This window comes from Choloepus didactylus, chromosome 22 (assembly GCF_015220235.1).
Source record: "Choloepus didactylus isolate mChoDid1 chromosome 22, mChoDid1.pri, whole genome shotgun sequence".
Classification (NCBI taxonomy): domain Eukaryota; kingdom Metazoa; phylum Chordata; class Mammalia; order Pilosa; family Megalonychidae; genus Choloepus; species Choloepus didactylus.
Window position 1 is genome coordinate 16,804,705 of NC_051328.1, and position 23,869 is coordinate 16,828,573.

Sequence of the window (23,869 nt, forward strand, 5' to 3'; positions counted from 1 at the left end):
GAAATGGTAATGCTAAAATAAGAATACTTATAGATTGTCCCTGTGTGTTGAGATTGACATGCATTCTGCTGGGTAGGTGTTAAATAGTTAAATGTTGCTGACCAGAAAAAGGGCAATGGGTATCAACGAGACTTAAAAATCACTCAAATCCCCTGACTTAGTAAGAGTCTCTTATTATCTATAACCCAAAGTAATTTATTCTTAAGATATACATTATTTAAACAGCATCAGCATGCTTCCTTGTATTTGTTTTGGAAAAAAAATCTGTCTCCTGTAAACTACAGTGAGATATTTGTAGACTGAGACTAGCCTTTGTTAATTTTTTTCCCAGTATTTAAATCAGTGCCTGACCCATAGTGAATGAATATATTTGCTGGTATAATATCTACATTGTGCTGGGGATAATGAATAAAAGGACCCAAGTAAACCAATGTCCAAGGAGCAAAGGAGAAAACTATTCAACTCAACTTAGGAAATTAACACATTTCTATCATACAGAAGCCCCTGTACCATAATTATTGCCAAAGAAAAGCAAAGTTCAAAGAAATCTGTCAGTGTCTTTGAAGTCAAGGACCGCCAGGTAAGACCCAACTCAGCTCCCAAAACTCCTCCAGGGCACCTTTGATTATGATAATAGGTTATCTCTAGACTTTTTCTTTTCCTTAAAAAACCCAAAGCAGACTACCTGTTCTGCCATTTTGCAGGGTCAACAGGGTTCAAACGAGATGAAGTTCATGACAGACTTTGTTCCTGGGCTGAGTAAGACCATGTAATTATGCCCCTAATTAATATATTTTATCAGAGTTCTTTCCTGTTTCTAAATTGAATTTAATTTTAAATCATGACTTATTTATATAAATGTACTTCTCATTTTTAAAAGCTTGAGGACTTTACTCTTCGAAATTTAAAAAAAAGCAAAGAGAGGCTTTAAAATTTTAATTTATTTAAAAATTGACTTAAAGATAAGACATGGAAATATCTCTTAGTAATGCTGAAAACTCATGAATCAAAGAAATAATAAAATATGTGTATGTGCCTGCATACTGAATTTTTCTACCTGGAAATTTGCAGACAAAACCACCAGATATAGAAGAAAAGACACACAAAAATATTGTCCTTCATAAATTTTAAATGTGCTTACAAAAAGAAAACTGGATTTAAAACAGTCCAACAAAATAGTTTACTCTATAAATAAAGTTAAAACAATAAAAAGATGCACATCTTCATTTACAAAAACTAATATTTTTATGAAGTTATTTTCCAAATCAGGATAAAAAGTTTATTTATTTCTTTTTGAATAATTTGCTTCATGGTTTCTAAGATCTGTATCATCAAACATCAGGAATTTGGCCAGTTTTATTGCTGGCAATAGAGATAAATTTTTATAATAGCTCTAACTGATAGATATCAGTATCTCTGTTTTACAAATAAGGAATCTAATAGCAAATGTAATAATTTCTAACATATATTGAATGATTACCATGTACAATGGACTGTATGTTTGATATTTATTGCTTTATTTGATTATCAACATAACACTAAATGGTAGGTACCATATCCATTTTTCAGATGTGGGAATTGAAGCTTAGGAAGATTTATAAGTGTCACTTGCCAAAAGTCACATAGTAAGTACTGAATTTTTACTTAAATTTGAGTCTTTCTGACGTACACACACACTTTTTCCCTTTACTTTATACTGACGTATAAACGGAGCTAAACCATCTGTTAAATAGATGACCTTCTACAAAGAGGCTGCAATTTGTTTTCATCAGTATCAAAATGATTGCTGGGCCTACTATGAATTTCACAATGCCCAGAAATAGCACATGCAAATCTTATTGATACAGGCAGTAAGTACTTAACTATAACATTTCTTATTCCAAACCCCAAGGGAAGTATTTCCCTTAAGCAAAACATGGTAAATATAATTCAAAATTTAGACCACAAACCTGTTTCGGGTTCAATGGAAAAATAAGGCTGCCCTTCCAAGATGCTATAAACCAACTTTGCACTGTTTCCATACACTGGGTCATCAGCATCAGTAGCTGTTACATTCGTGACAGACGTACCTAATAAAAAAAGAGAGAAAGAGAGAGAAAATTTAATAATTAACACATTATTCTTTGCCAAGAGCTAATTTTGCATAGCATATCATAAAGAAATCCATGTGTGCGAATAGGAGGGAAAGAAATTTTTTTTTAATATGAAGCTAAACTGTTGTAACATTAACAAAATACAAGTCTTTCAGAAGAAAAGGTACTGCTAGGTTGGAGTGCTATATAAACACAGATCTTGCAATATCTTCATTATTTAAGATTCTTTTGTAGTTTGCAGTTTAAAGATACCTATTAGATTCATGTGAACTTCAAGAATATTCAAAAGAAACATATCAAAGGAATATAAAACTTAAGGTTAACAATATAATATATAACATGCAGCATTTAAATTTTACAAAAGAACAACGAATGTATCTGGAAAATTTGGCTGGTGAGGAAAGTAGTACAGCTATATCAAAGGGATATTTTATCCCATCTTATTTAATTCTTCAGAAAATAAAATTAGACTAGAATTCCTAATTAATCAGTTCTAGACAATCAGGTTTCATAGGTAATAGACTCAAAACCACTTTTTTTCAAGATTAACTTTCTATTTCTTATGCACTTGTTCAAATGCCTTTGGCTTGCCTGATGTGGGGTACATGTATTAAGACAAAGTCCCTACAGTCAGAAACTTAGAGTTTGGTGGTGGGGAAGAGCCAGACAGACAAATAAGCCTAGGAATTCAGTTGCATGTAGTAGTATCAAGTATGAATCCTCTATTAAGTCCAACACAAACAGGGTGGATGTTGAGTTGAATTATTAAAGAGAGAGAGAGTTTAAACAGAGAAAGTAAGGTAGGGAAGGAAATCTAAGCCATAAATGAAGCATAAGCAAAGCAAAATGTTGTGAAACACCATAGCAAATACTGGGAACTGCTGAAGCTGGGGAGATACTGAAGACTAGTTTGTAAACACGAATTATGTTCCATGAAGATAGTCTGATGTCCTTCTCAGCTGGTATGTGTGGATGACCCCAGAGTGGTTGAACACGTATTTGCTAGTTGAATGAATGAATATATTATCAATGAATTGATGAGGAATGGTAGGCAGGTGTCACAGACTGGTTTCCTGGAGAGCAGACTCTAAGATACAAATTTGTTTCAGAATGTTTGTTAGGCAGAGCTCTTCAATCAATATCCTTGGGGAAGCACATGAGATGAGATTGAGCAGAAGGAGTATTCAGGCTGTGTAACAGTCACGAAAAAAGGTCTCACTGTCCTCCATCTTTATGCTCCAGCACTGCCCAGTTACTGGACATAGGCTGCCCCTGAGAATGCGGCATTGACCTTGGGCCAGGCATTCCCTCCTCCAGAACTATCACAATGTGGTGGTTGAGAACAAAGGTCTTGAGCAACAACAGTCAAAACTCCTAGCAGCCAGGGGAAGAGTGTTCCAACCTGAAAGGTGGGAAGGAGGGGGAGATCTGAGCAGCCTCCCTCAGTGTTCCTGAGATGGTATAGAACTCTAGACAAATCTTAATCAAATATTTTTGAAGTGTTTTGAATTATGGTCACTACAAAGGAAATGTAAGAATAATAATTGTTGACCGGTTGATAGTCCTGTAAAATTAGAATTTCTGCTCGGAATGATGGAATTCTGAAATTCTACAAAACCCGCAGTAAGAAAAAAAAAATGAGCGGAAAAACTATTATATAACAATATATTCCATCAGACACTGGGGACAATATTAAAACAAAATTAAGACTCACTTTCACAAGTAATTCATAAAGTAGTTGGTGAATATGTACAATATTTGTAGTTATTTATTTATTACATGGGATAGAGAAGGAGGATAGTGATGAATAAGAGGCATAACATTCTACGTGAGGAAGAAATCTGAGCTGAAATTGCCAGAAAAATATAAGTGGAGTAGAGGAGAATGAAAAATAAATCAGTATTTGAAGCCAAGGTTAAAGACGTCATCTGAAAATAATCTGTGGACTCTTCCTCTAGTAGTGCACTCAGATTGAATGGAGGCAGAGACACAGAAGACTGGGAGATCAGACCAGCACTGATGACACAGCAGTAGTCCAATCTAAGGTGATAAAACCATAGTACTTGGTAGTGACAATGAGAATAGACATCAATGCTAGTTTCCTTGTTTTGATCATTGTATTTGGGTTATGTAGGATAGTATGTTAGGGTAAGGTCAGTGAGGGGTAGACAGGAACTATTTTCACAACTTTTCCCTAAGTCTCTAATTAGTTTAAACAAGGTCTGACTAAGGAATGGATAGTAAGCAAAAGATTCAAGAGTTGCTGAAAGAACAAGACAGAAATCAGACTGATTAGAGTCAACCCTTCAGTGTGGAAAACTATGCAACAATGATTTGTTTTATTTGTTTTCCTGAAGGGTGTTTATTTGTGTGTGTGTGTGTGTGTGTGTGTGTGTGTGTGTGTGTGTGTGTATTTTAAGAACTTCTTTTCTTCTATTATAAAGTTATACATAAGCATAAAAATAATGCCAGGGTCTATATCTACTATGATATTAGGGAAATAAATCTGAGCCTTAGTTCCAGACTTTGAGTACGCACTGGAAAAAGAGAAGTGTAAAAATGGTAAAAGATCCCTGCCATCACCAAAATTATTTTCTAGTGGTACTCTTAAAGTAAGAAATGACCTCTCAATTTAACAGAGAAAATCAATAAGAGAAATAAATCCAAATTTTTCTGAAAAGTGACAGAGTCATTGTATATATGTGTACGGGATGAGTGTGTTGAGGTGTATTGGGATGGAATTAACAATTTTGGGGAGAGAGTAGGTCCACCCAATTCTGAAACACTTCTTACCTCTGTTTCTCAGCAAATCAATAACTAGTCTTAGCTTTGGTTTTCAAATCCACAGAATAGTTTTTCTAATACCAATATATTATGTGATTTGTAAATACAAATATATTTGTTAATGCAAAATGTATTATTGCAATGGTTAAACAAAACAATATTTAGAGAGACTGAGCCTAGAAATTACTATATGCTAAGCCAGTGAGTGCCAACCTGGCCTGTGTATCAGAAGCTTTGAAAAACATAGATCCCTAGGGCCTCTCCTAGATCTAGGGAAAGATAACATCATGACTCTGGTGGAGTATTTGAAAAAAATCTTCTTGGGCAATTCTGATGTAAAGCCATAGTTGAGAAGAGTTGTAGTGGATTTTGTAGAATTTAACATTACCCCTTCTCCATAGAGGCATTACTTTCTAAAATGATTATTATGAAGAACTCTTTTTCAGATTTGTTTCTCTTTAAATGGAAGATGGAGCTATTGCCTCAGGATTTTACTGCTACAAGACTGATAATGATCATACCTATTTTCATTGATTATCATAACTTGGTCTTACAGCCTCATGAGAGACACCCCATTATATGAGCAAGAATATTGGGACAGGGTCAACCAAGATGGTGGTTTAAGATCTCCAGGGTGCCGTTCCCCCACAGAATGTTTGAACAATTAACAAAAATGGGCAGTGCTGTCTTTCTTCTAACTCTGGGGAAAAACAAAACAAAACAAAACAACAGTTAAAAGTTTGCAGTAACTGGAAAGTCCGAGTCAAAAAACACAGATTTTAAGAAGGTGGAAGAAGGTCATAGCATCCTTGCTGACTCCTTCCCCACACCCATTCCCAGTGTGGTGTGGAGTCAGCCTGTATCGCCATTGTGGATCCCTGGCCCTTTTCTGGAGGGAGAAGAGTAACATCTATGTGCATCTTGGGTCCCCGTATATTGGTGCCATTCTATCAGGTGGCAGCCTGAAAGACTGAACCAGGAAACTCATCTCGGATTCTCCCTTCCAGAATTTGTCCTGCAGGAAGAAGCAGCTTGAAAACAGCTAAAGCAGCATAAGAAACAACTAAGTGAAAGTACCCAGGGGAAAAGGATTACTGGCTTCAAAACACACAATACAGCACCCGGAACAAAGGGATTCCATTACATAGGAAGGAGAGGGGACATGTGAATTCCTGTAAACAGGAGAGTTCCTAGGGTCATTCATCACAGAAGGCTAGGACAAGATGCAGGATTAGAAAAGACAGAGAGGACCCCAAATGTCATTTTCACCTCAGGCTGATCTTCTTGATGGGAGGAATAACTCTGAAGGGGAGCACCATCCAATGCAGAGCCAGTTTGCAAAGACTGTGGCAATGTTTTTGTTTTTGCTTTTGTTTTTGTTTTTCGGCATTAGTTTATTTATTTTTGTTACATCCTGACACTCAAGGAAATCTCTGTCATACCACTAGTTGGATACAAATTTAAAGAACAGGAGGAAGGGGCAAGATGGCAGACTGGTGAGCTGTATGTTTTAGTTACTCCTCCAGGAAAGTAGGTAGAAAGCCAGGAACTGCGTGGACTGGACACCACAGAGCAATCTGACTTTGGGCATACTTCATACAACACTCATGAAAACGTGGAACTGCTGAGATCAGCAAAATCTGTAAGTTTTTGCGGCCAGGGGACCTGCGCCCCTCCCTGCCAGGCTCAGTCCCGTGGGAGGAGGGGCTGTCAGCTCCGGGAAGGAGAAGGGAGAACTGCAGTGGCAGCCCTTATCAGAAACTCATTCTACTGATCCAAACTCCAACCATAGATAGACTGAGACCAGACACCAGAGAATCTGAGAGCAGCCAGCCTAGCAGAGAGGAGACAGGCATAGAGAAAAAAAAAACAACACGAAAAACTCCAAAATAAAAGCGGAGGATTTTTGGAGTTCTGGTGAACATAGAAAGGGGAAGGGCCCTGAGGCGCATATGCAAATCCCGAAGAAAAGCTGATCTCTCTGCCCTGTGGACCTTTCCTTAATGGCCCTGGGTGCTTTGTCTCTTAGCATTTCAATAACCCATTAGATCTCTGAGGAGGGCCCTTTTTTTTTTTTTTTTTTTTTAATTCTTTTTTCTTTTTCTAAAACAATTACTCTAAGAAGCCCAATACAGAAAGCTTCAAAGACTTGCAATTTGGGCAGGTCAAGTCAAGAGCAGAACTAGGAGAGCTCTGAGACAAAATGCAATAATCCAGTGGCTGAGAAAATTCACTAAACACCACAACTTCCCAAGAAAAGGGGGGTGTCCGCTCACAGCCATCATCCTGGTGGACAGGAAACACTCCTGCCCATCGCCAGCCCCATAGCCCAGAGCTGCCCCACACAACCCAGTGTGACGGAAGTGCTTCAAATAACAGGCACACACCACAAAACTGGGCGTGGACATTAGCCTTCCCTGCTACCTCAGCTGATTGTCCCAGAGTTGGGAAGGTGGAGCAGTGTGAATTAACAAAGCCCCATTCAGCCATCATTTCAGCAGACTGGGAGCCTCCCTACACAGCCCAGCAGCCCAGAACTGCCCTGGGGGGACGGCACTCACCTGTGACATAGCACAGTCATCCCTGAACAGAGGACCCGGGGTGCACGGCCTGGAAGAGGGGCCCACTTGCAAGTCTCAGGAGCCATACGCCAATAGCAAGGACTTGTGGATCAGTGGCAGCAGAGACAAACTGTGGCAGGACTGAACTGAAGGATTAGACTATTGCAGCAGCTTTAAAACTCTAGGATCACCAGGGAGATTTGATTGTTAGAGCCACCCCCCCCCCGACTGCCCAGAAACACGCCCCATAAACAGGGCAGGCAACACCAACTACACACGCAAGCTTGGTACACCAATTGGACCCCACAAGACTCACTCCCCCACTCACCGAAAAGGGTAAGCAGGGGAGAACTGGCTTGTGGAGAACAGGTGGCTCGTGGACGCCACCTGCTGGTTAGTTAGACAAAGTGTACTCAACGAAGCTGTAGATCTGATAAATTAGAGATAAGGACTTCAATTGGTCTACAAATCCTAAAAGAACCCTATCAAGTTCAGCAAATGCCACGAGGCCAAAAACAACAGAAAATTATAAAGCATATGAAAAAAACAGACGATATGGATAACCCAAGCCCAAGCACCCAAATCAAAAGATCAGAAGAGACACAGCACCTAGAGCAGCTACTCAAAGAACTAAAGATGAACAATGAGAACATAGTACTGGAGACAAAGGAAATCAAGAAGACCCTAGAAGAGCATAAAGAAGACATTGCAAGACTAAATAAAAAAATGGATGATCTTATGGAAATTAAAGAAACTGTTGACCAAATTAAAAAGATTCTGGACACTCATAGTACAAGACTAGAGGAAGTTGAACAACGAATCAGTGACCTCGAAGATGACAGAATGGAATAAGAAAGCATAAAAGAAAGAATGGGGAAAAAAATTGAAAAAATCGAAATGGACCTCAGGGATATGATAGATAATATGAAATGTCCGAATATAAGACTCATTGGTGTCCCAGAAGGGGAAGAAAAGGGTAAAGGTCTAGGAAGAGTATTCAAAGAAATTGTTGGGGAAAACTTCCAAAATCTTCTAAACAACATAAATACACAAATCATAAATGCTCAGTGAACTCCAAATAGAATAAATCCAAATAAACCCACTCCGAGACATATTCTGATCATACTGTCAAACACAGAAGAGAAGGAGCAAGTTCTGAAAGCAGCAAGAGAAAAGCAATTCACCACATACAAAGGAAACAGCATAAGACTAAGTAGTGACTACTCAGCAGCCACCATGGAGGCAAGAAGGCAGTGGCACGATATATTTAAAATTCTGAGTGAGGAAAATTTCCAGCCATGAATACTTTATCCAGCAAAGCTCTCCTTCAAATTTGAGGGAGAGCTTAAATTTTTCGCAGACAAACAAATGCTGAGAGAATTTGCTAACAAGAGACCTGCCCTACTGCCGATACTAAAGGGAGCCCTACAGACAGAGAAACAAAGAAAGGACAGAGAGATATGGAGAAAGGTTCAGTACTAAAGAGATTCGGTATGGGTACAATAAAGGATATTAATAGACAGAGGGGAAAAATATGACAAACATAAACCAAAGGATAAGATGGCTGATTCAAGAAATGCCTTCACGGTTATAACGTTGAATGTAAATGGATTAAACTCCCCAATTAAAAGATATAGATTCGCAGAATGGATCAAAAAAAATGAACCATCAATATGTTGCATACAAGACACTCATCTTAGACACAGGGACACAAAGAAACTGAAAGTGAAAGGATGGAAAAAAATATTTCATGCAAGCTACAGCCAAAAGAAAGCAGGTGTAGCAATATTAATCTCAGATAAAATAGACTTCAAATGCAGGGATGTTTTGAGAGACAAAGAAGGCCACTACATACTAATAAAAGGGGCAATTCAGCAAGAAGAAATAACTATCGTAAATGTCTATGCACCCAATCAAGGTGCCACAAAATACATGAGAGAAACACTGGCAAAACTAAAGGAAGCAATTGATGTTTCCACAATAATTGTGGGAGACTTCAACACATCACTCTCTCCTATAGATAGATCAACCAGACAGAAGACCAATAAGGAAATTGAAAACCTAAACAATCTGATAAATGAATTAGATTTAACAGACATATACAGGACATTACATCCCAAATCACCAGGATACACATACTTTTCTAGTGCTCATGGAACTTTCTCCAGAATAGATCATATGCTGGGACACAAAACAAGCCTCAATAAACTTAAAAAGATTGAAATTATTCAAAGCACATTCTCTGACCACAATGGAATACAATTAGAAGTCAATAACCATCAGAGACTTAGAAAATTCGCAAATACCTGGAGGTTAAACAACACACTCCTAAACAATCAGTGGGTTAAAGAAGAAAGAGCAAGAGAAATTGCTAAATATATAGAGACGAATGAAAATGAGAACACAACATACCAAAACCTATGGGATGCAGCAAAAGCAGTGCTAAGGGGGAAATTTATAGCACTAAACGCATATATTAAAAAGGAAGAAAGAGCCAAAATCAAAGAACTAATGGATCAACTGAAGAAGCTAGAAAATGAACAGCAAACCAATCCTAAACCAAGTACAAGAAAAGAAATAACAAGGATTAAAGCAGAAATAAATGACATAGAGAACAAAAAAACAATAGAGAGGATAAATATCACCAAAAGTTGGTTCTTTGAGAAGATCAACAAGATTGACAAGCCCCTAGCTAGACTGACAAAATCAGAAAGAGACAAGACCCATATAAACAAAATAATGAATGAAAAAGGTGACATAACTGCAGATCCTGAAGAAATTAAAAAAATTATAAGAGGATACTATGAACAACTGTATGGCAACAAACTGGAGAATGTAGAGGAAATGGACAATTTCCTGGAAACATATGAACAACCTAGACTGACCAGAGAAGAAATAGAAGACCTCAACCAACCCATCACAAGCAAAGACATCCAATCAGTCATCAAAAATCTTCCCACAAATAAATGCCCAGGGCCAGATGGCTTCACAGGGGAATTCTACCAAACTTTCCAGAAAGAACTGACACCAATCTTACTCAAACTCTTTCAAAACATTGAAGAAAATGGAACACTACCTAACTCATTCTATGAAGCTAACATCAATCTAATACCAAAACCAGGCAAAGATGCTACAAAAAAGGAAAACTACCGGCCAATCTCCCTAATGAATATAGATGCAAAAATCCTCAACAAAATACTTGCAAATCGAATCCAAAGACACATTAAAAAAATCATACACCATGACCAAGTGGGGTTTATTCCAGGCATGCAAGGATGGTTCAACATAAGAAAATCAATCAATGTATTACAACATATTAACAAGTCAAAAGGGAAAAATCAATTGATCATCTCAATAGATGCTGAAAAAGCATTTGACAAAATCCAACATCCCTTTTTGATAAAAACACTTCAAAAGGTAGGAATTGAAGGAAACTTCCTCAACATGACAAAGAGCATATATGAAAAACCCACAGCCAGCATAGTACTCAATGGTGAGAGACTGAAAGCCTTCCCTCTAAGATCAGGAACAAGACAAGGATGCCCGCTGTCACCACTGTTATTCAACATTGTGCTGGAAGTGCTAGCCAGGGCAATCCGGCAAGACAAAGAAATAAAAGGCATCCAAATTGAAAAAGAAGAAGTAAAACTGTCATTGTTTGCAGATGATATGATCTTATATCTAGAAAACCCTGAGAAATCGACGATACAGCTACTAGAGCTAATAAACAAATTTAGCAAAGTAGCGGGATACAAGGTTAATGCACATAAGTCAGTAATGTTTCTATATGCTAGAAATGAACAAACTGAAGAGACACTCAAGAAAAAGATACCATTTTCAATAGCAACTAAAAAAATCAAGTACCTAGGAATAAACTTAACCAAAGATGTAAAAGACCTATAGAAAGAAAACTACATAACTCTAGTAAAAGAAATAAAAGGGGACCTTAAAAGATGGAAAAATATTCCATGTTCATGGATAGGAAGACTAAAAGTCATTAAGATGTCAATTCTACCCAAACTCATCTACAGATTCAATGCAATCCCAATCAAAATTCCAACAACCTACTTTGCAGACTTGGAAAAGCTAGTTATCAAATTTATTTGGAAAGGGAAGATGCCTCGAATTGCTAAAGACACTCTAAAAAAGAAAAACGAAGTGGGAGGACTTACACTCCCTGACTTGGAAGCTTATTATAAAGCCACAGTTGCCAAAACAGCATGGTACTGGCACAAAGATAGACATACAGATCAATGGAATCGAATTGAGAATTCAGAGATAGACCCTCAGATCTATGGCCGACTGATCTTTGATAAGGCCCCCAAAGTCACTGAACTGAGTCATAATGGTCTTTTCAACAAATGGGGCTGGGAGAGTTGGATATCCATATCCAAAAGAATGAAAGAGGACCCCTACCTCACCCCCTACACAAAAATTAACTCAAAATGGACCAAAGATTTCAATATAAAAGAAAGTACCATAAAACTCCTAGAAGATAATGTAGGAAAACATCTTCAAGACCTTGTATTAGGCGGCCACTTCCTAGACTTTACACCCAAAGCACAAGCAACAAAAGAGAAAATAGATAAATGGGAACTCCTCAAGCTTAGAAGTTTCTGCACCTCAAAGGAATTTCTCAAAAAGGTAAAGAGGCAGCCAACTCAATGGGAAAAAATTTTTGGAAACCATGTATCTGACAAAAGACTGATATCTTGCATATATAAAGAAATCCTACAACTCAATGACAATAGTACAGTCGGCCCAATTATAAAATGGGCAAAAGATATGAAAAGACAGTTCTCTGAAGAGGAAATACAAATGGCCAAGAAACACATGAAAAAATGTTCAGCTTCACTAGCTATTAGAGAGATGCAAATTAAGACCACAATGAGATACCATCTAACACCGGTTAGAATGGCTGCCATTAAACAAACAGGAAACTACAAATGCTGGAGGGGATGTGGAGAAATTGGAAGTCTTATTCACTGTTGGTGGGACTGTATAATGGTTCAGCCACTCTGGAAGTCAGTCTGGCAGTTCCTTAGAAAACTAGATATAGAGTTACCATTCGATCCAGCGATTGCACTTCTCGGTATATACCCGGAAGATCGGAAAGCAGTGACACGAACAGATATCTGCACGCCAATGTTCATAGCAGCATTATTCACAATTGCCAAGAGATGGAAACAACCCAAATGTCCTTCAACAGATGAGTGGATAAATAAAATGTGGTATATACACACGATGGAATACTACGCGGCAGTAAGAAGGAACGATCTCGTGAAACATTTGACAACATGGATGAACCTTGAAGACATAATGCTGAGCAAAATAAGCCAGGCACAAAAAGAGAAATATTATATGCTACCACTAATGTGAACTTTGAAAAATGTAAAACAAATGGCTTATAATGTAGAATGTAGGGGAACTAGCAATAGAGAGCAATTAAGGAAGGGGGAACAATAATCCAAGAAGAACAGATAAGCTATCTAACATTCTGGGGATGCCCAGGAATGACTATGGTCTGTTAATTTCTGATGGATATAGTAGGAGCAAGTTCACAGAAATGTTGCTATGTTAGGTAACTTTCTTGGGGTAAAGTAGGAACATGTTGGAAGTTAAGCAGTTATCTTAGGTTAGTTGTCTTTTTCTTACTCCCTTGTTATGGTCTCTTTGAAATGTTCTTTTATTGTATGTTTGTTTTCTTTTTAACTTTTTTTCATACAGTTGATGTAAAAAAGAAGGGAAAGTTAAAAAAAAAAAAAAGAAAAAGAAAAACAAGGAAAAAAAAAAGATGTAGTGCCCCCTTGAGGAGCCTGTGGAGAATGCAGGGGTATTTGCCTACCCCACCTCCACGGTTGCTAACATGACCACAGACATAGGGGACTGGTGGTTTGATGGGTTGAGCCCTCTACCACAGGTTTTACCCGTGGGAAGACAGTTGCTGCAAAGGAGAGGCTAGGCCTCCCTATGGTTGTGCCTAAGAGCCTCCTCCCGAATGCCTCTTTGTTGCTCAGATGTGGCCCTCTCTCTCTGGCTAAGCCAACTTGAAAGGTGAAATCACTGCCCTCCCCCCTACGTGGGATCAGACACCCAGGGGAGTGAATCTCCCTGGCAACATGGAATATGACTCCCGGGGAGGAATGCAGACCTGGCATCGTGGGACAGAGAACATCTTCTTGACCAAAAGGGGGATGTGAAAGGAAATGAAATAAGCTTCAGTAGCAGAGAGATTCCAAAAGGAGCCGAGAGGTCACTCTGGTGGGCACTCTTACACACACTTTAGACAACCCTTTTTAGGTTCTAAAGAATTGGGGTAGCTGGTGGTGGATACCTGTAACTATCAAGCTACAACCCAGAACCCATGAATCTCGAAGACAGTTGTATTAAAATGTAGCTTATGAGGGGTGACAATGGGATTGGGAAAGCCATAAGGACCACACTCCACTTTGTCTAGTTTATGGATGGATGAGTAGAAAAATAGGGGAAGGAAACAAACAAACAGACAAAGGTACCCAGTGTTCTTTTTTACTTCAATTGCTCTTTTTCACTCTAATTATTATTCTTGTTATTTTTGTGTGTGTGCTAATGAAGGTGTCAGGGATTGATTTTGGTGATGAATGTACAACTATGTAATGTTACTGTGAACAATCGAAAGTACGATTTGTTTTGTATGACTGCGTGGTATATGAATATATCTCAATAAAATGAAGATAAAAAAAAAAAAAAAAAAAAAAACCTCAATGCACCTCAGAACTCAGCTTTCTAATTTTAAGTAATAAGATATCTTGCTGAGAGTTTATGCTACCTTTATGATAAAATAATACACGTCAAAAACTCTACTGGACTTTATTAAACAACTTAATGTAAAGACTTGACTCAGAAACATTTGAAAGTAGTGTTAAAAATATGTAGAAACATGTATATTTTTATGAAAAATATCTCAAAATGGTCATGTTGGAATTATAAATTCCAAGGGCTGGAGTAAAGCATATAAAGGTGCACAAACAAATGCACAATAAACAGATCAGTTTAGCTGGAATATTTGTTACAACTCTCAAGGTTAGATATATTTTTGTATCCCTTCCCTCAGTCATTGCTTCCTTTTTATTTTATTGTCTAAGGAAATGCATCTTATAGCCAATAGGAAAAAAAAAAAAAAAAACTTAGGAGCTTATTACTTTCTTTTTTCTTCAATGCTTATTCTGGTTCAGAAAGTCACATAATATCTGGCTAAATTAGTTTCCCAGCTCATAGGACACTTGAAAGGCTTAGGTTAACTAAGGACACAAATTAAGAGAATCTTTCCCTGAAGTCCTCTTACCCAGACTACAGAAATCATGTTTCTAAACAATTGCATATTTGGATAACCCCATTTTATACATGAGCTTTCTTAAGTAGAAAATCAAAAGGGATCAAATAACTGATAAGGAGACACAATAAAGAGTAGCAGTCAGTGAACCTCTACCTCTTTTTGAAGCTCAACTTTCTCTTTATCCAAAGCCTGGAACTCTACTTGGAAAATGCCTATCTCATTCTTAAACCTCTGCATATCTTGCTGTAATTCTTCATTTAGATATACTTTTTCTTTTTTTTTTTTACTTTAATTGCTCTTTTTCATTTTATTATTCTTGTTATTTTTGTGTGTGTGGTTATGAAGGTGTCAGGGATTGATTTTGGTGATGAATGCACAACTATGTAATGGTACTGTGAACAATCAAATGTATGATTTGTTTTGTATGACTACATGGTATGTGAATATATCTCAATAAAATGAATTTTAAAAATAAAAAAAAAAATTTAAAGAACAGACAATTCAGGGACCTAAATCCCAGAATGAACAATTTAAAATATTTAAATGTACCTTGGGAAACAAAAGATTAGAAGACAAACAAAGAAATAGGAAATGATGGCCCATGCAAAGAAGAAGATAAAAATCCAGAAACCATCAATTAAAGACCCAAACTTTGAACATAGCAGACAAAGGCTTTAAAAAAAAAAGAACAGATATTTAGTATGCTCAAGGAGATACGGAAAAACACAGAAAGAGCACTAAACGATATCAGGGAATTGATGAATTACCAAAGAGATTCACAGTACAGAGGTAGAAATTGTAAAAATGAACCAAACAGGAATAGAGGAGTTGAAGACCACAACAACTGAAATGAAAAATTACTAGGAAATGTCAACAGCAGATTGGAGCTAACAGAAGAAAGAATCAGTGAATTCAAAGATAAGAGAATTGAAATGATTCCAGATGAGGAGCATAAAGAAAAAAGAATTAAAAAAAAAAAAAAAAAAAAAAAAAAAAGCCTAAGAGAATACCATTATACACCTTATGGGCATCCCAGAAGGAGAAGAAAGAGAGAAAGGGACAAAAGGAATATTCAAAGAAATAATGGCAGAAAACTTCCCAAACTAAAAAAAAAAAAAGGCATGAATATGCACATTCCAGAAGCCCAACAGACCCAAATCAGGATAAACTCAAAGAAAACCATGGCCAGACACATAGCAGTCAAACTACTTGTCAAGCAAGTGGACAAACTTGTTGAACGCCAGGGACAAGGAAAGAGTCCTGAAAGCTGCAAGAGAAAAGCAATATGTTATGTACCAGGGAGTCCCAATAAGATTAATTGCTGATTTCCAACAGAAACCATGAGAAAAGAAGGCAGTGGGATGAAATGTTTAAAGTGCTGAAAGTAAACAATTGTTAACCAAGAATTTTATATCGGGCAAGACAGTCTTTCAAAATGAGAGAGTGATAGAGACATTCCCAGATAATCAAAAGCTGAGAGCATTCATCACCACTGCCCTACAAGCAATGCTAAAAGATGTGCTTAGGAATGAAAGAAAAGGACACTAGACAGTGGATCAAAGCAGCATCAAAATAAGTAAAGAATTCCAATAAAAGTAACCTTATGGGTAATTATAAATGCCAGTCCTACTGTAATGTATTTTTTGGTATGTACCTCCACTTTTTATTTCTTATAGATCTTAAGATGCAAATTCATAAAAATTAATGATAAATCTATGGTTTTAGACACAAAATGAATAAAGCTATAATTTATAACAAGTACAAAAAAGATAGAAGGACTGAACAGTATAGGAACAGTGTATGTGTATGCTATTAAGGTTAAGTTGGTAGCAAATGAAACATGAGTGTTTCAGATTTGAGATGTTACATTTAAGCCCCATAGTATCTGCAAAGAAAATATCAGCATATATACAGAAGGAAATGAGAAGGGTCTCAAAATGGTACACCATAAACACAAAAAATCAAATAAATATGAAACTGGGCATTAACAGAAGAATTAAGGAGCAAAAAAAGAGATAATGCTTACAAAGATTAAATAGCAAATGGCATTAGAGAGTCCTGCATTCTCAGTAATTATTTTAAGTGTAAATGGATTAAACTCTGCAGTCAAAAGGCAGTAATTGGCATAATGGATAAAAAAGCGGGACCTAACTATATGTTGTTTATAAGAGACTCACCTTAAATTCAAAGACACAGATATGTTGGAAGTGGAAAGGATAGAGAAAATAAACCATGCAAACAGTAACCAAAAGAGAGCTGGAGTACCTACACTAAAATCCAGCATCTTTCCTGATAAAAACACTTAAAAAGAGGAATAGAAGGAAACTTCCACAACAGGATAAAGAACATATATGAAAAACCCAAAACTAACTTTATAATTAATGGGGAAAGGTGGAAATTTTCTAAGATCAGCAAGAAGACAAGAATGCTTATTTTCACCACTGTTATTGAACATTGTACTGAAAGTTCTTGTCAGAACAATTAGGGAAGAAAAAGAAAGAAAAACGTCAAAACTGGAAATAGAAATAAAACTTTCCCATTTTCAGTTGACATATCTAATATACAGAAAGTGCTGAAAGTCCACAACACAGATGCCAGAGTTAAAAAATGAATTCAGCAAAGTGGTGGGGTAAAAGATCAGCACATAAACATCAGTGGTATTTCTGTACACTGGCAATGAATATTCTGAAGAGGAAATCAATCAAAAAGTTCCATTTACAATAACAAATACAGAATCTAGGAGTAAATTTAACCAAAGATGTAAAGGACTTGTACATGGAAAACTACAAAACATTGCTAAAAGAAAATCAAAGAAGACCTAAATAAATGGGAGGATATTCTACGCCCATGAATTGAAAGACTAAAATTGTTAAGATGTCAATTCTACCCAAAGCAATTTATATATTCAATGTAATCCCAATCAAAATTTGAATACACTTCATTCCAGAAACAGAGAAGTCAATCATCAAATTCATATGGAAGGGTAAGGGGTCCCAAATGCCAAAATCATTTTGACAAAGAAGAATGAAGTTGGAGGACTCACACTTCCCAATTTTAAGACTTATTACAAAGCTACAGTAATCAAGAGTGTGATACTGGTACAAGGACAGACATAAATTGATGGAATCAAATTGATAGTTCATATATAAACCCTCACATCTATGGCCAATCGATTTTTGACAAGGGTGCCAAGTGCACTCAATGGGGAAAAAAGTCTTTTCAACAAATGGTGCTGGAAAAACTGGTACCTCATACCACATGTGAAAATGAACTCAGAATGGATCAAAGATCTAAATATGAAACCAAAACAAGACCTTGTGTCATGCAGTGGTTTCTTAGACTTTACAGTGAAAGCCCAAGCAACAAAAGGAAAAATAGATAAATGGGACTTCATCATAATTAAAAACTTTTCTGCCTCATAGGACTTTTATCATGAAAGTAAAATGACAACTTACACAATGGGTAGAAATATTTGGATAAAACATGTTTGACAAGGGCTTAATATTGAGAGCATATAAAGAAATAATTCAACTCAACAACCAAAAGACAAATAATCCAATTAAAAAATGGGCAAAAAACTTGAATAGGCATTTCTCCAAAGAAGATATACCAATGACAAATAAGCTGTGAAAAGATGTGAAATATAATTAGCTGGTTTGGAAATGCCAATCAAAACCATGATGATACACCATTGCACAAGGACTAGGATGGCTACCATTAGAAAAAAAAAAAACAATACAGAAAATAACCACTGTTGGAGAGGACGTGGAGAAAGAGGAACACAGATCACTTGTTCTTGGTTGGTGGGAATGTAAAACGGTGCAGCTATTGTGTGAAACAGTTTGGCAGTTTCTCAGAAAGTGAAGTCCAGAATTACCTTATGACCTGGCAATCCCACTTCTAGGTATATACCCAAAAAAACTGAAAGCAGAGAATCAAAAAGATATTTGCACACCGATATTCATAGCAGCAATATTCACAATGTCCCACAGATGGAAGCAACCCAGGTACCCATGAACAGAAGAGTGAATAAACAAAATATATTATATACATACAATGGACTATTATTCAGCCATAACAAGAAATGAAGTTCTGATACATGTGACAATATGAGTGAAACTTGGTCATCAGGTTGACTCAGATAAGCCAGATGCAAAGACAAGTATTGTATGACCTCACTAATTAAATAATTACAATTTATTTAATACAAAAAAATTCATAAGGTTCAAAACTATTGTACAGGATACCAGAGGCTGGAGAGGGGATAGGGAATGGAGAGTTAATGCTTAATTAGTGCAGAAATTTTTGCATTTGTGAATGCAATTAACTCCACTGAATTATATATCTGAATGTGGTTTAAAGGGGAATTTTAAGGTTGTATTTATGGTACTAGGATATAAAAAACAAAAACAAAAACAAAAAAAACCCAGCAACATAGGGCTGTATATCCTAAACAGGGAAGCCTAATGTAAACTATAGTCTATGGTTAATGGTATAATTATACATATAATAGTGTTTCATCAATTGTAACAAAGTTACCACACTAATGCAAAGTGTTAATAATAGGGAAAACTGTGCATTTGGGGGGTGGGGGTATATTGAATTCTGTATTTTCTGCTGATTTTTCTGTAAACCTTATAACTTCTATAATAAAAAATAAATAAGACAAAAGGGAAAAAAAAAGAACACTGGTGCAGGAGAGAGAGGCTAGGTTTCCATCAGTTACTTGCCCTTTGATTCAGTTTCTTCATATACTGTAATAATAAGTTTTATTCCATCAAACTCAAGTTTTGTGTGAGGATAAAATGAGATAAGAGATATAGAACAGTGAACAAGAAGATAAATTTTGAGACAAACTGTCTTGAACCAGAACCTTTCTTTTATATTCCATCTCCAACTTTGACTACTTCTGTGTCCTTGGCCAAGTAACAAAACATTGCTATTTCAGTTCCCTGATCTGTAAAAATGGCAGGTAATGATAATTGTTACATCATAGGCCTGTTGAGATAATTGAATGTAAAACTGTGCAAAGATTATAGAAGAGTTATGGACCCATTTGAGCTTACAGTTACTAGTGTCACATTAAGTGAGTGTATGTCTGTGACTGAATAACAAAATAGATAGCCCTTTAAAATTTTAAGTGGTAATAAATGTTGTCATTTATAACTGGGTATAGTTTTGCATGATGATTTCAATAATAATATATTTCCTCAACATTGGGTATAAACAAAAAAAAAAGCAATCACAAATGTGATGATATGTCTATGTCCTTAGAAAGGGAAGTATTTCCTTTGTAAAATTCTCAAAAAGAAAATACATACACCATCGGCCACGCATGCACACACACACACACAAAAAAAAGCACACTATCTCACATTCTCCTATCCGATCCACCTCACTTCAGTTTCTTCTGTGGTTTAAATTGCTCTCGGCCCTGAAATCAACTATGTTTAGATGCAGTGGGCACAAGGCCAGGCACAGAGTACATCAGTACGACTTCGTCCATGTTATTTGAATAGATGACATTAGAAGGAACTCTGCTCCCCCAGCCTCGGAAGATCCCACATGATAGCCAGGATGAACCACTGGGCTGGGTACTTCAGTAAGGCTAAGACAAGCTTAAACCCACATCCTCATCCAGGATATTTCTGCCTGTTGTCTCGCTTCCCAGGAAATCCACATCCTTCAGCTTTAGACATCTGGAAATGAAAAGACAGCACTACTTTCTGTCAAGGATGATATTTGTCCTAATAGTGATTCAAGACTGTTGACTCACCTGTATCCTGGAATAGATGTGTGTGGGGGTTTTGTGGATGCATTTGTCAAGTGATTACCCATAGGGGAAAAAATGGATGCTTTGAGATTAATCTTGCAGCAGAAAAGATTTCTAGTCAAGCTGCGGTGTAGGCTTCTCCATGGAAATGAATGCAGAATGCAGACCACGGAGGCAAATTGAAAAGTGAAAACCTTGCAGGATAATGTTTCTTCAAAGCGGCAAGTGTTGGTGTGTGATAAATAGGACCCTGAGTAATTCCCGGGAAATATAACAACCAGGATTCTCTGTTTGTGTTTTCATTTGGAACTGTTTTTGTCCCTTTGTTGAGGATACAAGAGACTTATTTAGCTAGTGACTATAAATTTGACACTGTGCCATTTCTCCAAGAAAGCCCCTATTATAGTCCAGCTTGATACTGATCCTAATTATAATAATATAGCTGTTGTATTTCCAGCTGTTGTCAACAAAAATGATCCCTGTCACCACAATTCAGCTTGCTAGTATCAAGTCAAGTATGAACACGTCAATTTCAGGGTGAATTCTGCTTTTAACAAACTCATTTTTCTATATTTAGATGCGTAGTTAAGTGAAATTTGCCAATGATTTTAAATTTTCAATGATGAAATTTGCTTCGATTTTAATTAACAGAGGGCTCGTGGTACCATTTGCTTCTTGCCACATCTGAAAGTTCCCTCTCAACAGCAGCGGGGACATATACTTTCCCCCAATAATGATAGCAGACACTATAAGCAAAATTAACCATCAAAGATTTTATACTGTCGGGTTATAGGTTCCAGTTTGCCGACAAACTAAGATGAAAGGCCTTCGGGAAAATAAGATGTTAGGGTTTGGCTAGTGCAGCTCTGTTAGCTAGGCTATACTTTTTATGAACAAGTCAGCACACCAATTCTGCACATTTTTCAGAAAGAAAAATGCTGGTGCTGACACCCTCAACAGGAAAACAAAGATTTGGTGCAGCGTGAAAATGTGCACACTGGAAAAGCTAAAACCCTTATGATGAGAAGAACACAAGCCCCATTTGCAAAGAGTCATTTGCAATCCATTTTCAGAGAATAAGCATTTCAATAGCAGGTGGGAAGGTAAAAAGCAGAACCTTTGCAATAACTGAAAGGCATGGAGTCCTGGCCTTCCACTATCTTCTTCAAACTTTTGAGTTGACCTTCTAGATACCCTTATCCAAGTTAGGTACATACAATCCCTAGACAGGGTGCCTGGCACCATCATCTGAAAATGTCTTACTTAAACCTTAACAATGTCCAAAGATCACAGGCCCAAAAGGCCATAGCAAAAATGCAGCTGCCTTCATTATTTTAACAAAACTGAATGCCAAACCCAACTTCCCTTATCTTCCTTATTAATTCCCCCAAGAACTATGCAGTGCTATAGGTGATGGGCCACATGGTTGCCATGACAACCTTTTTTGGTTGTTGTTGAATAGCAGAGCAATCATTTCATAAGACCTGCATAACTTGTTGACGTTTAAATTATCGCTTACTAGAAGCTGCAGTATCCGGCCCTGGTTGTTTTAAAAGTGTCATGCTAAAATCCATTTATTTTTTAGTTTTGTGGAACCATGCTCTGGTATACCTCTGTACAGGACTGGCATGTACTTCTGGAGGTTTTTGTTGTTGTTGCTGTTTATTTGTTTATCTGTTTGTTTTCTCCAGACAAACAACAGGGCACAGACCTGGTGTGCACAAGGAGAAAGCTTAGAAATAAATGTGGTCAGCCAGTGCATTTGAGCACTCAAATATCCTGAAGGGCCTTGAGCAAATTCCCCCAGTGGGAAAGATGGCCTAAATCCCACAAGTATTTTTTCAGTTTTGCTGTTTAATTATAGAAGAGACATGCCAAAAATCAAAACCACCAAAGGTCACCTTAGGTGGGTTTTTGCAGGATAAGGAGGATTAAGCAAGGATCAGTAAAAATCATGGCTTTTTTTTAGCCCTATATCTAGAGATTTTTTGCCCAAACAAGTTCTAGGGGGAATAAATAGTGAGCTGTACTTCTGATCATTTGATTATAAGCAGGAAGCAGGATTCTAGTTCCTTTCAGGAACTACTGCTCTGAACTACTGTTGGTTAATTAGGAAAGTGAAATCAGGCTGATAATAGAAGTTCAAATCCTTCCCTTTTGTTGGTGATCAATCTTGCGATTTACAAAAGCCGATTGGATAGGGGGCAGAGACTGTGTGTGCTCACTGGTTCACTACAGAAATGTCCCTTTCAAGACATATACAACACAATACTACACAATGAAATCCTAAACGATCATTTCCCCTTCTATCTTATTTTGCAAAGGCCTAACCCTTGCTCACTGGGTGCTCTCTTCATGTGCCAACTCTCAGCCTGTAGTGAAATATTGCTGCCAAATTCTACATGCTTCAAATTGAATTTATTATGGGAACAGGGGCAGATTCTTATTGCAGACAGCGGATGGACAGCACCGAAATGCATCCTGTCATTTCTCTGGCTCCTCCATTTGGGACATAAACCAGGGAAATAATATTCAGTTTCCATATTTTCTTCTGGAACATTTAGAGGTCTAAACCGTTTTGTAACGTAATGAAGCCCCCAGGCACACTTAACATTGTGTTTTTAAAATGAGCCTGAAACTTTCTGAAACAATTAAACACTTCAGAAAATGCATTTGAGCACACAGATGTCTTCTATTCACCCATGCATCATTCCAATGAACATCTGTAATGTGCATCGGATGAGAGAAATAGGAAATATTGTATGAAAATATGTAACTGTAAAATCTCAGCAATGTTTACTATACACAGGAGAAAAGTACCTTCTGCATCCCTCACAAACAATGCCAGGATGGTGGCCTACCCACTGCTTTTGGAAACAGATAATGAGGACAATTGGAGTCCTGGTTGCGAAAACTAATAAGCTGCCTGTTTTACAGTTCGGTGTGAATAAACAAACCCTTGCAGAATCAGGATGCCTCTTTTCAAATACAACAGAAAATAAATTATATGTCCTTTTTGTAGGCTGCCTATTCCCACAATCAAGCCTTTGATAATCGTTACCTATGGAATGAAATCCTGCAAATGCTTGAGAACTAAACTAGCCATTTTTGCTTTAGACTGGCAGCTATTCTGAAACTCACCTTGCAAAATTATGCTACCAATGGCATGGCAGGTGCCTTCTAAAATGTGTCAGGAATGATGTTGGTGGAAACTTCACTCATTCTATTTGATTACAGTCATTCATTTATTCACCTATACAAAGACTATTTGTGTAGTATGCAGTGTGTACCAGGCACTGAACTAGATGGGGAGGGTACAAGAGTGTGCAGGAACGGCAAACCC

The 23,869-nt window shown here is 37.1% G+C and overlaps 1 protein-coding gene across 2 annotated transcripts in view; it reads right to left on the reverse strand.

Annotated features, from left to right (window-relative positions):
* CDH8 (cadherin 8) overlaps positions 1-23,869 on the reverse strand; it is a 407,112-nt gene that overhangs the window by 208,909 nt on the left and 174,334 nt on the right. For both annotated transcript variants that reach the window (XM_037816314.1, XM_037816315.1), the window contains one exon: positions 1,950-2,069. In XM_037816314.1, coding sequence (XP_037672242.1) covers positions 1,950-2,069 — 120 coding nt within the window. The remainder of the gene's footprint in view (positions 1-1,949; positions 2,070-23,869) is intronic.